The 18,407-nt window shown below is 35.1% G+C and overlaps 1 protein-coding gene across 3 annotated transcripts in view; it reads left to right on the top strand.

The window, feature by feature from the left end:
• DIAPH3 (diaphanous related formin 3) overlaps positions 1–18,407 on the top strand; it is a 233,767-nt gene that overhangs the window by 114,639 nt on the left and 100,721 nt on the right. For all 3 annotated transcript variants that reach the window (XM_027472667.3, XM_027472654.3, XM_072032512.1), the window contains 2 exons: positions 11,478–11,717; positions 17,064–17,193. In XM_027472667.3, coding sequence (XP_027328468.3) covers positions 11,478–11,717; positions 17,064–17,193 — 370 coding nt within the window. The remainder of the gene's footprint in view (positions 1–11,477; positions 11,718–17,063; positions 17,194–18,407) is intronic.

Raw genomic sequence — 18,407 nt, forward strand, 5'->3', positions numbered from 1 at the left:
TTAAACTGTCTTTATCTCAGCCAACAAGCATATTATCTTTTTTTTTTATTATTATTTTTTTTTTTAATAAATTCTCTCCCCCATCCCACATGGGAGGGGGGAGTATGTGAGTGAAAGGCCGTGTGGTGCTTAGCTGCTTGCCAGGTTAAACCGCAGCAGCTAGTAAGAAAAGGAGTAATTTATGTGATATTATGCAGCCCTGTTGCTATTCCCTAGGTGCTACTATGCAGGGTCTTCTGATGACTCATCTATGTTGTGGTCGTATTGGAGTGTAGGTCTTCTGGTTGTAACATAAAAAAAAATAATTCCTCAGTTTTATGGCTGGGAATGGTGTCCTGAGAACAAGTGCAGGTTGTTCTATTGATATTTTTGTGCTTCTGTTTTCTGCTGCTTACATGTGCACATTTCTTTTTGTACCAACCTCAATATTTCTGTTAAAGAACTATGCAATAGGAGGAATTAACATTGGCATAATTATGTAGCCAGAGTACAGGAGCTTTGGTGAATGTCTATCCTGTACACAGGAAATGGCACTGAAAAAAAAGTGTTGTTGAACTCTTTTTACTCACTTCTACAAATTTGTTCAGTAAGAAATGTGCACTTGAAAAAGTGCACTGGCAACTCTTTTTTTTAATTATTATTATTATGAAGTAAATATGTTTGGAAGAATGAAGGAAGGATAAATATAAGTTTAATCATTTTGGATATATTGACATAATTTACACTTCAAACAGTAGACTTTTGGAGGATGGAGTGAGTACGCAATAAGCTGTCTTTGTGTTGGAAGCCAGCCTTCCACACCCTCAAATTGCTTGTTTTAGATAGGGAAGGGTTGTGGTGGTTGTTTTTTTCTTCTTCTTGCTTCACAGCAGTGCTGCATTCCCAGTGGTCAAAGTTAACTTTGAGCTTCATATTTAGGCACAGTGCATCATAATCTTGATTACAATAACTATCCTCTTGTTATGTTGCTTTTTTGTGACCGACCCTTGAATAACTTAATGTTTTTGCTGGGAACCGCCTTCCCATTGAGTTTTTGACAAGTATAAGTTGCGTAATGGCAGTGAAAGATATTTTAGGAACATCAGTGACTCAAAATTTGATTGCAGTGATTGTAGTTAAAATGTATAGTTATGGGTGCAGTTATAATAAAGAATAATGGACTGTAGTGGATCAGAACATGATTCAGTTCTGTCCTCATTGCAACCAGTAGGCATACCTAAAACTGAACTGTAAAAGCAGGAGTATGGCCTATAAAGTTGTGAATTTCCCTCTGTTCACCACTGCTGAAGCACACTCAGTTAAAGTATTACGGCCAGTTTGGGGGTGTTTTGTACATTAGTTATAGAGGTGTGAATCAAAACATGGACTTGGACTTCAGAGGTGACTAATGACAATAGTTGTAGAAATGAGTAATATGAAGAAATATTGCTTAAGTTTTTAAACTTGAAACCCAAGGCGGGGTGTTCTCTTGAAATATGTGTAGGAAACCTGGAAAAAGAAAAGGAATAATATGTCCTGAATAATGATGGTTGTTACGGAAGTATATGATAGGTTTACATTTTTGACAAAAGTTATACAGGTTAGACAACAAACAGGAGGATTTTTCTAATAGTGGTAATAATTAAAACAATATAACTATAGAGATTATGGAGTCTTTGTAGTCAGCCATCTCTTTGAGCAGACAATGCTAATACGTATTCTGTTGGCAAAGCTGATTCTCCCATAGGAAGGCTGAATGCAGTGAGTGACCTCCAAAGGTTGTTTCCCTGCTTACTTTGTATATTTATTGACTAAAATGTGCAAACACAGTACTGCTTTGTATAGATTCTGGCATATAAGCATTGCAATTAGTGGGATATAACTACTTAAATACTTGTTTTAGGAACGCCTTTCTAATGAAAATCAACACTTTGCACCTAGGATATATGACAAATCTCAGTTATAGCCTAGCTCATAGCATGATTATCTGATCTCTCCCTTTACCAAGCAAGCCATCTGAAAACTCAGCTTAAATGGGTAACTTTTTTTTGTTTTGTTTTGTTTTATAGTGGATTAATGTAAAGAGTTGGTAGGAAAGATTTACTGAATTTATCTGCATTGCAGATTTATGCTGAAAATACTTGAGGCAAATGTTGGATGGATGTTTTTTTTTTTCTTACTCCGTAATATGTTTTTATTTGAGAGGAAGAAAAATAATGGTTGATTAAAATAGCTTGTTGATGGTGATGATTCAGAGAATCCATCTAGCTTTTACAGTTTTTTATGAGGTCATGAACTCCTTTATTCCTTTTATTGATCTATGTGTTGTTTTGAATATGCAGTCCTTAATGTCCTTGATGGTCTTTCCTTTTTTTGTACTAAAATCATTCAGGGAATAATAGTGACCAAACCCACATTCAGGTCTCATCAGTTTTTATATTGGTTTTGAATATTATTCAGTGTTCTGAAAACAGTGGGATACAAGATGCTTCAGAAGGCTGTTTTTAGCAGTTGTGGGGATGATAAATTACTAGATGACATTTTAAGGCTTTGACTATAGTAATCAACTGAACAACACCAGAGAATTCTTTTGAACATTGAACCTTGATTGTCTGTAGTGCTAATTTGGTAGAATAGACGTTAACTGTAGGCACAGAATAGTCATCCTGTTGGCCTGTGCAGAATTACACGTTCCCAAACAATTCCTGGGCACAGTCTGGGAGTGAGCATGAGCCAGATCTTATGATCTGAGTATCCAGTTAGATAATTGAAGACTTAAATTGGTAAGAGAGAGGCAGACTGGTTTATTAAGACAAGTTTTAATGATTACAAAGCAGATCTTCCTGCTTTCATCACAGGGGGGACAGAGCAGTATATCAAAGGGAAGTTGGGTACAAGCATGTTGGTTCCAGCCATTGATAACCTGAGTGTCTTGCAGGCGTGTCTACACCTCTCGGGCCTGGCATCTCAGAGCACTTCTGGAAGTGCAGAAGGACACGGCAATGTTTGGTCCCATGTCATGTGGCTCCAGATCATTGCTCTCACCATCCCTAAGTTGTTTTGGGATTCAGTTTATATACATGACTACAAGAATACTCAAAATATAATTGACTCTCTAAAGAGTTGTAGGTTGTCATGGTAAGTTAAGCTTTCTTGTTGTTCCAGCTAAAAATGTTCTGTAATGATAGCTCCCTGTCAGCTCCCCAGTGGCGCACATCAACTTCTCCCCACTCTCTTGCCCACGGAACAATGCTAAGGCTTAAGGATTATCTGTGCCAACTTACATTAGCAACTTGTTGCACCACAAACTGTCTTCAGTAGTAGTTCTCATCTGGTTGTGCAGTGTGCAGGGAGCTGAATCTAGCAGCAGGCATGTGAACTCTTCAGTGCCTGTGATCCTTAGTGACAGAAAATAGTCCTGGAGAAATTTGATTTATTACTATGGATTTAAATCCATAAATGTAATTCCATTTCAAAAATCATAATTTTGACATTATTCATAAACAAATTTGATGCAAAAAATAGCTAATACTTGTTAGGATACTTTTAGTGGACCTTTGACCTTAGGTGTAGGTAACTATATTAGCAATTGCATGCTTGAGGATAGTGTCTCAAGTACCATGTGTGATAGCTCCTACTAAAGCTTATCTTAAAACTTAAGATATTTGAAAATATGTTCACATATAGTTTGGGAGTGAGAAAAAGAAACAGTCTTTTACTTGATCACTTTTATTTACTCAAAGATAAAATTGAGGGAATTATGAAATATTGTTTCAGAAATAATTAATATCTGGACCTTGTGAGGAACATGACAGCTAACCTGAATAGAATTTGGCAAGCTATCCTCACATGGCTTCACAGCTTGTTCGCTGATGGATATGTTTTTAATGAGTTCATACCAAAAGAGAAGATTTCACTAGAGTAAATTGAAGATTAGAGTGAGGCCTGATGAAGGCTAGTTTGTCTTAAATAATTCAGCAAACACTTAAAATGATCAATTCCATATTCAGCTGGTGATTTCACCTGTATGTTCACATTAAGGATAACTCAGAATGTGTAAATGTCTTTCACTGGTGTCTGGGGAATACCTTACTATACCTGAAGAGGTGTTCCTAATACTTGATGCTTGGGCACAGCCATACCTAGTGCCATACCTAGCACCATTTCAGTTTATTTAAGATCCTAAAGTAGTGAGATGTATAAAAATACATTTATGCCAAATAACAGTCAAGTTACTTAAGTTGTTCAGAGGGGAAACATCCTTAGCTCTTACAATGTTGATGTCTTTCAAACTTTAAACCTGAACAGGGTGGAGAACCAAGCTCCAGAAATATCTTCTGAAAATGATCTGAACTAATTTGTCAGTTTGCGATTGACAAGAGTGAGTATTTCTATGGATTGGATTATGTTACTTCAGATGCGTCACTGCAAGATGATCACTCTGAATCAACATCTGTAAAAGATTTGGTACCAGTAGGTCTCACTCTTATCCTCGTTCAGTTGTGATGAAACAGTTTTGCATGATTCTAGTTCAAAAAACAAAATCTAAGGAATGGATTAAAAACAATTGTCTTGTTTCTTCAGATGGCAGGCAGTGGTGTTTTTTTCTTCTGGCATGGACGTAGTCTCTCTCTTTTTTAGTTTTCTCCATGGAGGTCTCACTACAACTTCATAGCAATGAGGTTGCATGTCTGAGAGTTTACATCTTTTGCCTCCAGCCAATCAGTGATTCACATTGCAGATTCCTCTAAATGTCTCGAGCTTGTCTTGAATCTGCTTTAATGCAATCTCTGTAAAAACTCAGTGCAGTTCACATGGTATTACTGATGAAAATTGGTGCCATATTGTTTTCACTTAAGAAGCTTTGTCAGATGTGTCTCATTATGACTCAATGTAACTGCAAAAGTATCACCTGTTGGTAGACTGTTTGGATTTTCTTTTACCCATATAGCAACAACTTTGTGGAGTATATTGCAGTAGTTTGGCAGTATTCACACTTTGGCTTGCAGTTTCCTAAAATCAAACAGAGCAATTTTTTATGTAAGATTTCTTAATATTTGACTAGAATCTTGGGTCCAGGAAAAAAAAAAAAAGTGATTCTGAGCTTAGACATTTTGACTTGACCAAGAAATGCAAATTACAGTTGAAATTAAATCTGAGGTAGCTTTTTTTTCCTTAAAGATTCTAAGATTAATAGCAATTTCTTTACACCTGAAAGAAGACTTGCATGGGGCAGCTAAATTTAGTGTGGATTCTACTATCTGTTTTTCTCCTTTTTATTTCCATGCCTTCAATGATCATGAAAGAGAATCAAGAAGAGATATACCCAAAGCAGAATTTCTTCACTTGTGTCTTGAAAAGTATTGCTTCAAGATTAAGGGTACACAGGGAAAGACAAACTTCCTTAAGACTTGTATTTTCACTTTCTTAGTCTTAGGAGTAGACTGCACAATTTCCACTCAGTTTGGAAACATGCCACATAGGTGCTATGGGGTCCTATATATGGGGTCCATATGGGGTCCTATGGACCCCAAATCCTTTAGTACTTACCCTCTCTGTTATCATTTTGTAGAAGTGGGGAACATTTTTCAAGATATATGAACGTCTTTCCAACAGCATTCACTTATGTGATGTTTCATGTCAGACAGTTTTTGCCATGGATTGCCTGTGGTTCCAAATGCACCAAGTAACTATATGGAAAAAATTTTTGAATTCTCTGTTGACAAGACTACAGAAGATCTACAGCAGAATGCTGTTTCCTTTCTACTACTGTCATCATCATAGACACGTATCTTCCTGATTAGGAAATGAACTTAGATGCCTTGTTGGGTCAGTAGAGAAGACTATTTTAAATATAAAAGTGTTAGTGATCTGTGCTTTTTCTGAAATGTGTAATGTCTATCAAGGACAATCATAATCAGCTGCTGATGTTGTCTGTTATCACTGTATACTGTTCAAATAATTACGTATTGCCAAATTCTACTTTTTAGTTGAGAGTAAATATGGTGTTTCAACCTCGTGGAAAACACTAAGCCTGCTGTCATCATTTTTAGACATTCCCACACAGACTTTGATCTTCTACCTATATCTTCATAGCCTGTATGTTGGGACACTCAAAGTAATAGCATTAGGATGTGGGTTTCTGGTAGCAGCCAGAAAGCAAATGAAGGACTCCTTTAGAACTAAGCTGATAAGATTTTTCCATCTAGAATACAGCCAGATCTCTCTTACTTTTAGAGACTCTTCGTGTGGTTTGATATTGTATTATTCTTGTTTAAATTTCTCAATGACTTGTGCCCTTGACTTCTGCTATAAATTTATTTATTTTTGCCATCTGGCTGAATTAGAGGTTTTGTAGAGGACTTTTCCTATGTCAAACTCTGACTTGGTTTCCCATGAGGAAACCTTTTCAGTCTGGTTGCATCTGCTCCATATGTACCTTTTAATGAAAATAGCTTTTCTGACGGCTGTTACATCTGCTACAGATAGGAGAATTTTGGAGATTTAGACCCTTTTATTCTTAGATGATACATTTTTAGGAAAATAGTGTTGTCTTAACTCTGAGAAACAAAAGCTGTCTTTGTCCCAGTCTGATCAAGATGTCAGTAAATCTGCATGTTTGATAGTTTCCATCTACCTGCCTCAGCCTACAAGCAAACAAAAAAACCTTTGTGTGTCCAGGTTGAACAACAACCCTTTTTTAACGTGGATAATGGATGTGCGCTAATTGTATTTTCAGATAGGGTAAAAAACAAATAAAAACAAAAGCAAACAAACAAAAAACACACACACACACACAAAAAAACACACAAAAAAAATTTCTTCTCAGAGTGGAACATACCTATCTGTGAATTTCAGCAGGAAGCCTCTTGCAGTGTATAGCAGTCTGTTACGTCAGCTTGTTTCGAGAGCTGTTATAGCCCCTATTTGGTGCTATTTGGCGATTTGGTTTTATTTTGTAGGACAGGTAACTTCTGGATCATTCAAAAGGAGGGTCCTCTCTTCGGAGATCCGCAGGCTGGTTCAACTTTTTTGAACGTAATGCCATCAAAAACAGTACCAGGCATTTTCTGCACAGTGCATCAGTGCTCTGTCATCCTCAAGGCAAGAGAAGGCCATCCATGTGTAGCTAGGAGGTAATTGATAAGTGTTGTCCCTGTGTCATACACAGTATGCTCCTTTCTCTTCTGCTGTGGATATCCTCTAAGAAAATATTGGGTTTGGAAGCAACTGAGACAGTGGTGCAAACTCAAGGTGTTTATAATTCAAGCTAGGGAAATGGAGCAGCAGGATGTGCCATCTATCGATGCAAGATTGGCTGAAAAGTCATCAACTCAAATGGTTGCTTGTACACATAACACATAAATATGGAGATTTTCTGGTTTCTTGTAAGTAATTTTAAGCTGCTAAGTAATATTTATTTGGGAAAAAAGTGTCTCAAAGCTGAAGGAAGATGTGCTATTTCCACATAGCCATAAAAAAAGTCTCAACAAAAATGCTGTTCCATTATGTTGTTAACTTTCCATATGCTGAAAAAATGTTTGGTCTATTCCAGAATGTTCTGTCTTCACAAAGGTACCAGACACGTTGACTACCTTTTTCAAATTGAGCAGGGTGTTCTTTTTTTCTTCTCTAAAAAGTGGATAATAGGCCTTTTAAGGTCTCAGTTTTTCCTTCCTTGATATATTTTTCTGCTCTTTGAGTGCCTGAATCTAAAGTGTTAAAAATTCACACTTCTTACCTGTGTGCTCTGTAGAGTTCACCAGTGCTACAGTGATGGCAACTATGTTTTCCATTGATGATATCCTTCCATCTTACGTTTTAGTCATACTGGCTGTACGTGGTATTTTACTTTTTCAATGGGAACGCTTTCAGATACACTGACAACTTCAGGACTGTTGATCCTTTAAGGAAATGATATTGTGAAACTGGAACCCTTGCAGTGTTTTTCTCTACAAGCTTGGGTTAAGAACAAATCACATTCAGTGATGAAAATGTAATGTCAGTGTGACTTCTGAGACATGTTCCTTTACTTGACATCAACAAAGCAGACAGTGAAGGTACACGCTTACCAGATGGCACACTGTTGCAGGTGCCTTTTGAATTATGCTGTAATTGAGAGAAAAGCCTCTCTTTGCTGTCGCATAAAGAACTCAGGGAGCTACAGCCAGGTAGCTCAAATCAGCTGTCAATTCCCATTTGGGCTAATGCTTAGTGATAATAGTCTTGTAGACTATTACTTGAAAATTGAATAATTCATTACCCCTACAGTGAGTTCTCTTACGTGTTGTCCACTTGTCCTTTAACTTTCTACCTCAACATCCCTCTTTAGTTATTTTATTGTCTGAGTTTCAGAATTCTGCTATAGGTACATAAGTAGATTTAGGTACTATATGTTGAGTATAAAAAAAAAAAATCAGGGCATGAATGTAAGCCTCTCAACATTACTGGAATTAAATTTTCAGCATCTTTTGTGATAAGGTGTATGGATTTCACTGTTTGAATACATCTGTAGACAACATTTCACAAAGAAAGCCGTAGACTGGTAAAGGAACTCCCCATCTCCTCCCTTCCTAATTATTGACTTAGCAAACAGGTAAACAAATAGTACCAAAGACATGCATTGTACATGAACTATGAATTTCAGAGTGTTAATGATAATAATAATAGCCAAATGGCACTTCAGTTGTGTTTCTGGTATATGCCTGTTTCTGTTCTTTTTTTTAAATTTATTATGCATTTCTGCTTCCATCGTTAAGACACGTACAGAACTTGATCTATTAACCTCATTCTGATGAAAACTTTGCATGTTTCATGCATCTGTGTTTGTTCACATTTGTGCAACACATCTTTGTGATGTAAAGTATCTGATTATTTCAGTTTCAGGAACCTGCCTGTCTGAGAAGCCATGAGTCAATAAATCATGCATCATCTGCTGTTCTCTAGTGCCTTTAATTTGGTACCACTTAAAATCATTGCAACTTTATTCTGTTAGTTCCTCTGGTTTGATATTAATGGTCATCTCTGCTGCATCCTGAGTAGGGAAAAATACTAAAATTCTGGATAATTTTAGAGCAGATTGATGGTTTTTGAGTCTAGTCTCAAATTTCTCCTGTTTGATCTGAAAACAAAAATTACAATTCAGGTATGATAAGTAGCTTTGCACTTGTTTTGTACTAGTAAGTAAATTGTTTCAGATAAATGAGATAATACTGATTTTTCCTGATTGGCCTGGGAGAATAACTTTGTGACACATACCTTCCAGTACCTTAACGTGATTTTAGGTATTTATTCCTAAATTATGTGTGAAGGTGTAAAAGTACTGCGTTAATTTTAGTTGGGGTTTAGGTATTTCCATCTCTTTTCCATTCTGAAATTTCCAGTTTAACTTCAAGTCCTGTTATCCTTGCTTAATAATTGTTCAGTAATAAATTTACCACACTATTGGATGCTACTTAGTTGACGATAAGTACACAGTGTCTGCCTACAGTTGATACTGAGCTAACATCCAGACTATATATATTTTCATCTTTTTACTCTAGCACCAGGCCAGAGATGGTCTGTAAACTAAAGCTCAGTATTGGCTGGACTATACTGTGTGCTCTGGAAGCTGCTTTTCAGTTTAGTTTTATCTGAAAGATGCCCTGTTCATGTGCTTTGCTCTGTGATGTAAACAGAAGTGTGGATACTGGAAAAGATTCCTTATTTTACTTCAAAATTTCTTATCTGAACCAAAATGCAAATGTTTATGTTTACTTCAATAGAACCATGATCAGGTGGTTGCATTGCCAGACAGGCATTGCAGGCATGGCTCTAGTAGCATAAAATACTAACTCTACCTGATTTTTAGTACTACTGTCACAGAGAAACCAATAGAATGGGCTGTAATTTACAGTCTCTTTTGCTTCGATGTCACATTCATTGGATTAGGCAGTCCTCAGTATCAGCTTAGGATAGCTTAGCTTTGTGTTTGTTTTGACTTGACACTGAGATGGATAAAGAGTATTATCCATTATGCTTTTCACTGACTCTACTGTGGGATGATCAGCACCAAATAACTTGTGAATGTTGTACTGACAGCTATTTTCACATTGGTATACTATGTATGGGTTGAAAAATGTTCCATAAATCCTTAGATATTACTGTGGTTTGGAGGGGGGTTTTTCCAATTTAAAGGCAAGTTTTTAAGGCCACTCTATATGAAACCCATTCCTTTGTAGAAGTGCCAATGTTATGGCTTCTTTTGTTGCTTTGAGAAGTACTAATAGCTGGTAACCATCATATGTTTTTTATTCAGAAAACAAAACAGTACATACTGTACTAGTTTAGGATTTCAGGACTTGTCAAGGCATAACTGGATACAACTTTGCCTTGAGAAGGTCTTACAGAACTCATTAAATTGGTGAGAAAACAGGGGTAGGAAAAAAGGGGGAAGATAGTCATGGAGGATCTTGAGACTAGCGTTTCTCATATGCAAGCAGAACCAAAGAGCAGGGAATCAAAACAATATTTCTGCTGTGAAAGAAGGAAAAAGCAAGGAACAAATAATGCCTGGTGGTGAGAAAAGGAACATGAACAGAAAACAAAAAGCTTCTGGGATCATATGTGATTCCAAACCTAAAAAATGGGTGAATATTTCTATGATAGAGTTGGATGGATAAGTAGTACTTCGTAGGTGTGGGAGATGGAGGAAGTTAATTTACTGAATGCATTCCATGTTCCTTGATTTAAAGAAATAATACAATTTGCAGTCTTGTTTAGATGTAGGAACTAACGTTCATAGTATATCTGGGGTGGGAATTCAGGGACCTAAGTCATATGGGAAGACTGAAACTTCTGTTGAAAATCCCTGACCAGAAAAGCGTAGAGAAAGTCAAGTCTTTTGCATATGATCTACAGGAGTTACTGTTTTCCTAGGAGCATTCTTCTGCTTTACCTAATTAACTGTATAAGGTCCAGGGCTATAGTGGGATATGAATACTGGCACATAATAATGCATGTTTTATTAGTGTTTTATAGCTTCGATTTTTCAAAACTGTTATTTTTCTGCAAGTTTAGAGTAAGCTGTTATTGAAATCAGCTTTTAAATATTTGCACCGGAAAATGAGATTTGCCTTGTTTGGGTACATCCTGAGTTATACAGAATTTGTGAACTACTTTTATTACTTTGCAACTACTGGGTCATAAACTTGGATTAGTTTTATAGGATTTGGTATATGAGTTGACAGATGTGATATATGATGACACTTTATCGTTTATTGCTTACACATACTAGTTATTGGGAAAGGATGGGGGCAGTTCACATTAACCACAAGATGGGATTTCAGTTGCTTACCCAAGTGTCTCTCATTCATTCGTTCATTTGCTATCAGTTATAGCAGATATATTGCTTCTTCAAGCCTGTCACACCAATAAATCATTTCAGATTGTATGCATTTGTACAGTGCCAAACTGTAGCATGAATTTTAAAGGAAATCTCCTATTTTCTTTTCAATCAGATGAGCAACGTGAAGAGACTACGGCCACGGCTCAGTGCTATTCTTTTTAAGCTCCAGTTTGAAGAGCAGGTGAACAACATCAAACCTGACATCATGGCTGTCAGTGCTGCCTGTGAAGAGATAAAAAAGAGTAAAAGCTTTAGCAAGCTGCTGGAACTAGTATTATTAATGGGAAACTACATGAATGCAGGTTCTCGGAATGCACAGACCTTTGGATATAATCTCAGCTCCCTATGTAAAGTGAGTTTTGAAATGTCCAGGTTGAGTATTGCATTCACTTCATTTGTTTTTATTGCACTACTTAAATACCTTGTTTTGATGTTTTCCCTACAGTTGATTCTTTGTTTTCATTTTTTTTTTCTTCATAATTCTTAACTTTAGTTGATGATTTGAACAATACAGTTTATCTGTGTACACTCATCTTGAGACTGGATTGCATTTAAACTTTTAGAAGATTCCATACTGAGGAAATAATAATCATAAAGCAATAAATAAATAAGGTTATGGAAGGACCATATCAATGTGATCTTGGTAGCATTGTAGTCTTACATGTCTGAACACTTCTAAATCTGTCATATATATATTTTTTGATACAGTTATGTTTTCTTTTACATAATTTTTTCCTTATCTGATTTCCTTTTGTTGTTGCTCAGTTTCATCAGTTCCCCGTGTTTTCCCTATGTTTCTTATATAGAAGTTGAAAAAGTGAAAATTTAACATATATGCAAGAAGACATCTGTACTTCCCTGAGTATTAATTTACAAACAATTCTAAGCCTAATTGCCTTCTACTTACTTTTTTTTTTTCTTTCTTTCCCTGTGCCCTCTGGTCACAGCAAAATCTGAACAGAGAGTGTATGTAATAATTTTCATAAAAATGAAATAATTTGGAAGCTATTATGTACTTTTTATCTTCTCTCAGCTTCTTTGTCTTTCTACATGATGGAGAAAATGCAATACCTTTATGTTAACTAACACATTCTTTAATCAGCCTGACTCTGCCATGTTTCAGAATTCTTTCATTATGGTTCTTAAGTGTTCGGTGCAATACCTGTATCTTGAATATTCATAGAGAATAAGTTATATTCCTTCCCTAGTCTAAAGTAAACATTTAAGCATTCATCAACCACCTAGAGAAATACAGCGTAGATGAAATTATTGAGTTAAAGGTACAATTTGTTGAGAAATGTATTTAAAAGGTAGATACTAAAGGTTCTCTCTCCAATTAGGTGCATTTACTTCTTAGGTATGATCTTTATGAGAATCTATCCTAGGTCCAATTATATTCTCTGTATTTTTAATGCACATAATAACTTAAAAAAAAGAAGAGAGAGAAATATACTTATGAAAATAGTATGAAGGTAGTTGTTACAAGCACTTTGCAGATCAGGATTCAAAAATGATGTCAGAGAAATAATTTAAGATGTGGAAGATGAAAATTGTGTTTGAACTACTCCACATAGGAAAGCGAACTGATGTGCACAGATAATGAAAGTAAGGAATGAATGGCTATACGGAATTCCAGAAAATGGGCTTTAGGTCCTGGCTTATCCTTACAGTGCTCCAGTATAAACTACATTTGACAAACTAGGATATCATAGTTTGTTAGATTTGCAAGCTTCTGGGTTATTTAGCTTTACAGGAGGCTATGACATTCTGTTGGAGGGGAGAAAAATCTGTTTTAGTGGACCTTCTGTGTATTATAAAGAAGTCAATTGTCTACAAATTTCTTGATAGAGATATATTTTGATGAAGTCTTTACTGTATTACTGTAGAAAACATATAGACTGACTAGCAAGAATCTAGGGGATAGTAACATGTAATACTACTAAATGTAGAAAAAAATCAAATGTAGGTATATTTAATTTAGAAAAGAAAGTAATGTGAGGAGGACGCAAGTGTCCTTTTGTTATTAATTTATCATAAAGAAGGCATCTGAACATTTGGTTTCTATGCAGTTAAGGTAGTGATGGAATAATTGGCTTTGCTGGTAGCAAAAGAAGCTTGGTTAAAGATTTAAGAAAGCTTTGTAGCTGCAAAGATGGTTAAGAAGTTGATAGTGAACGAGATTCTGGAAAGCTTTTGAAATCCAGGTATACTAGTGATTCTCAACGAATCCCTATGAGGCCAAATTAAAAGCTGAAATAAATAATAATTTGATTACAGTATTTAGTTAACTAGTTGGTAACTGCATGTGGGTTTCTTAGAATCTTCGAATAATTCAGGTTGAAAGGGACTCAGTAGGCATCTAACCTGCACAGAAGAAATACTCATTAAGTGTTTATATAATATATTTATATACTGGGTGATGTTGATAGAAAGCTTTAAACTATTACAGAAAAAGGTAATTTGCTCTTCATGATCAGAATGCTTAGTACAGCAGAACCTTGTTATTGTATCATGTCATATGATTAGAAACGTCTGTTTTGTGCCTTTCAGCACTTCATTAATTATGCATAAGCATATATAATGGTATTCAATATGTTTCATTTATGTAAGGAATCTGTAAGTACAAAAGTAAAGTTCAAATGACAAAGATTTCATATATATTTGATTTGACATCACTAGTTTGTAAATGCCAGACCACACTGTTTAAAAACTTATTTGGAGCGTTGGAGGGTAGTGCCTTGTCAATACAGTTGAAGATGACTTAATAAAGAAAGACCAACTATTACAGGTTCTGATGGCACAGGCAGAGCAGGGACTATGACCACTATAGAGATAATCTGTAGGATTTCGGATCTCTCCCACTGGATATAGTCAAAGACTTGCTGTTCTGAAAGGTGACATTCCCAGAAAGAGAATCATTGTGAGTCTGCATTTACCATCTGACCTCTTTCAGCGAAGTAATACTACCAGTATCACCTGAGAATGCTATATTGTAGCATCATCCAAGGCAAATCCTGAAATACTACAATACTATGTTCAGCTCATCAGCAAGAGTTTTCTTCCTTCATGATACATGGTGATATTCCAAAATATCAGCACATTTGATAAAGAATTCAAGATCCAATTTCTATCACAATTTGTCTTGCTTGCTTCATTGTGCCTATTTAGTTAGCCTCACTGTTGAACAGCTGGGTTTTAGAGTTAACCCTGGACTATCCATTCTAATGTTTATCAGGGTTCTAGTCACCAATTCCTAATTCACCTCATCCAATTGTGGCCTCATTTAGGAAGTCCGTGAGTGCCAAGCCTTCACTGGTTATGAAACTGTGTCTTAGATCACTTTGTCTGGAAATACAGAGGTAAAAGAATGTATGTGAAATTTTTTGGATTTTTCTGAATTATGTGTTGTGTCTTGGTTAACACATAATCTCCTCTGTTCTGAGAATAATAAACTGGTTCAACTGTTAAAATATATCTAGATATATATATACACATATATATATATATACATATTATTAAAACCTCAAAGAGGATCCCACCCAAACCTATACTCCCTGGCCCAAAAACTAGAAATCTGCAAATTGCAGGCTGCTTGGTAGACTGCAATGCAGTTTTCAGTAGGGGTTCACAGAACTTGAGAAATTCACAGTCACTTCTGTCCTTCAAAGCTATTGGTTTCTGTAATATTTGTGGAATAGGTGATTTATCTGCTGTTCTTCATTCTCTTCTCCAGCTATGCATAGAGAGCTATATAAACTATCTGCTTTGCAGAAGATAATCCCCTATCTTGCCTTCTCCCTATATCATGAATAATTATAATAGGTTTGCTGCATATTCTCAGAAGAGAGTTATAATATTGGTGTGCTAATAATAACTTATTAAATACTGTTAAATTAAGAATAAATGCATGTCTATAACAGTGGTTTATTTTTAAAACTAACTTTTGCTAATTATGTGTGTTTTAAACAGTGTCACATTGTAAAAATTGTGTGATGTTCCAACAGTTCAGATATTTATCACTGAGAATCCCAGTACAGTAGAAGTAATTTATTTTATAACACTGCATACAGCAATGACCCTAGAATATTTGCTGTTGTTGTTTTTTGTGTGTTCCATTTTCTGTTTATTTTGAAAATTGTCTCACATTATTATTAATCTATTTGTCTGAAAGAAAAAGTAAACATTATGGATGCATATATCTCATCAGATTTATTAAGGTAGTATCATTTTGATCTTTGAAAATAAAATGCTGACTTTTAACAGAGAAGTATGAAATGTCAACCTCAGTGATAAGCACCATCAAAAATTCTCCATTTTAATTTGACAGTATGGGAAAAGCAAACAATATACTCTTATCTGGTTTTTACATCACATCAATCAAGTGCACTTTAAGTGATCTCTGAGTATATTGGGAAGCACAAGAAGTGTGGAAAAAATCTCTTTACAAAAAATTGACAATCCTGGGAAACCTGTGGTAATACAAATATTATGTATATGTATGTATATTTAAATTGAGATCGATCTTGTTTTCAGTTCTTTATTCAGATGTAATCCCCATATAGCTCTGTGTCTGGTTTTGAACTCTCTTTGGAAAGGAAGGTCATTCTTTCTTTCAACCTTGTTGCTGTAGTTACTCTTATGCCACTATGCTTTGCTAATAACTTTTGTTTTTCATGGTAACTAAACTAAGGAACAACCTTGAAGTTGAAGCAAACTAATGTTGATTTTCTACATTTTTTGTGCTAGTTCTAATACTATGTTAAAGACTTTTTCCCCTGATAGTCAGATGTACAAATCTGTGTGCAATTATGGCAACCATTTAAGATGTGTGTGTACTTCATATGTGCTTAAGTACGTGTACTTCTTTTGTTGAATAGCTCGTGCAGAAGTATTTTTTAAAAGTAACATGCACTTTGATATGAGATGCCATTTTAGAATGATATATAATGCAATTTTCTATTTCTAAAAATCTCTCTGTGGATTTGAAAGTCTCACGTAAGCAGAGATGGCTACAGCAGAAATGTATGAGTGAATGTTTGCTTATTGTCAGTTAGTGTTTTTACACAAATAGATGCAAGTTTTAAATGGACAGACTTAAAATCATTTTGTATGTATAAATGATTCAGGCAGAGAAGTTAAATGTTTAACAATTTTGGAAGTCAGAGGTTTTGAACAGTCAAGTCTGTGAACTCACTTGCCCTTGTTGAGAGTTGAGAACAACTAGAACTTGGTGAAGGCTGAAACTGTAGTTTTCACCACATACATCATAGTAGGGTAGGGTTAGCCTCATATATAAGAAATCATGTAATGGAGTGGGTGTGTTCATCATTCATTGTTAGAATTTGCTGATTTAGTTCTGAATTTTTGTTTGTTTGCACTTCTGTAAGTCTTTTCAGTTTCACAAACATTGCTATATTGCTTAAATAATTATATTTTAAAAGAGAAGTGTTTACTGTTTCCGAGTACAGAACTCAAATATTGTATATAGAGGAAAATATTTAATATATTTTTTCCTAGGAATTTTTGGCAAGGGTGGAAATAAAAAAATCCATTACTTAGGGTTTTCTTTGGGAGCTGTTCAAGTTCAACAGTTTATTCTTATCTTTTTTGTATTCACAATTAGTAATATGTATTAATTATCAAAATATTGAGGTAATCTAATTCTCAGCATTTTAACTTTTTTTTTTTTCCTGTCTAGCTGAAAGATACGAAGTCAGCAGATCAAAAAACAACATTGCTCCATTTTCTTGTAGAAGTGTGTGAAGAAAGCTATCAGGATGTTCTGAATTTTACTGAGGATTTTCAACATTTAGATAAAGCTAGTAAAGGTTCGTATAACTAACCTGTAAAGGTTTGTATAAGTAATTTAAAATTTTGATTCTGAGTGCATTGCAGTGTGTTTTTAATATGTTTGTTTTATGCTAACATTTTTAAGTGCACATTAATAGTCTTCAAGTCATAGATCAAAATTTTGAGCTGCTGCAAGTGTTGTTTAACATAATATGTATAATTCAGTCCTCTCATTAACTACAGGATTTTCCATTACATTTCTTCTAACGTATCTTTGAGACTTATTGTCCAAAACAGATTTCTTTTAAAAGTCTTTTTCTATTAAAAGATCTTAAACTATATTCATCTTTCAGTCTTTTATACAGCATTATTACTGAGTGTCTTGTAGTTCAGAAACTCTGAAAGTCTATCATACCGTCATTCAATCTTTTCTAATTGTGAATCTGAACACTTTTGTCTTCCCTGTATGTATATTTCTCATGCAACAGTAGCGTTGGAAGTCTGTAAAATGACTTGCTTTTTTACCGCTTCATCATGCAGTGTAGAGTGTAGTGAATCTCAGTATAAGCAGCAGCAGATTTTTTACATTTAATTTAGTAATTAAGAGATCCTTCTGCATATTATGTCACAGACTAAGTAATTTAAACTGACTAAGCATGGAGTTAGAAACTGACACCACCCCAGCACTGTCATACTTTTGCAGAAAGAAGATTGGATGGGCTGTCTCAGTTAATCATTTTCTAGTTTATGTCAGTTTAGAGAATATTGCTGTTTATCTGTATTGCGCTGTACACTATTGCTCTTGTGCCTCATTCAGCCTTCCAGATTTAGGCTGCAGATTTCCAAAAACTGTTCCGGATAGAGAGAACTCGAGATAGTGGTCACTCACACTGCGTTTGCTTTCTGTTATCATGGTTCCTAAAGTTTCCAATTATGGTTAGTGGATTATAACCATTTAGAAGTTCAAGTATGTTTAAATATCTGTCAAATGCTTTAAGTCCCTCATCTAACTGTTTGCACTGAAAATAGGATTTCCTTCTTTATTTCCTTCTTTATATATATTTATTATGTGTTATTTTCATAGAACCTGCTGTTAACTGGCAACTGATTTTTCCTTAATCATATATTATTGGCTTTATTGTGCTTGAATTTATTATATCAGCCAGAATAACTAAAATGGTCCATATTACTAGCCATTATTTCAGTATAGACAACCATCCTCTATGAAGCTGTTGACTGTCTTTTGTAAAGC

This window comes from Anas platyrhynchos, chromosome 1, assembly GCF_047663525.1.
Source record: "Anas platyrhynchos isolate ZD024472 breed Pekin duck chromosome 1, IASCAAS_PekinDuck_T2T, whole genome shotgun sequence".
Lineage (NCBI taxonomy): Eukaryota > Metazoa > Chordata > Aves > Anseriformes > Anatidae > Anas > Anas platyrhynchos.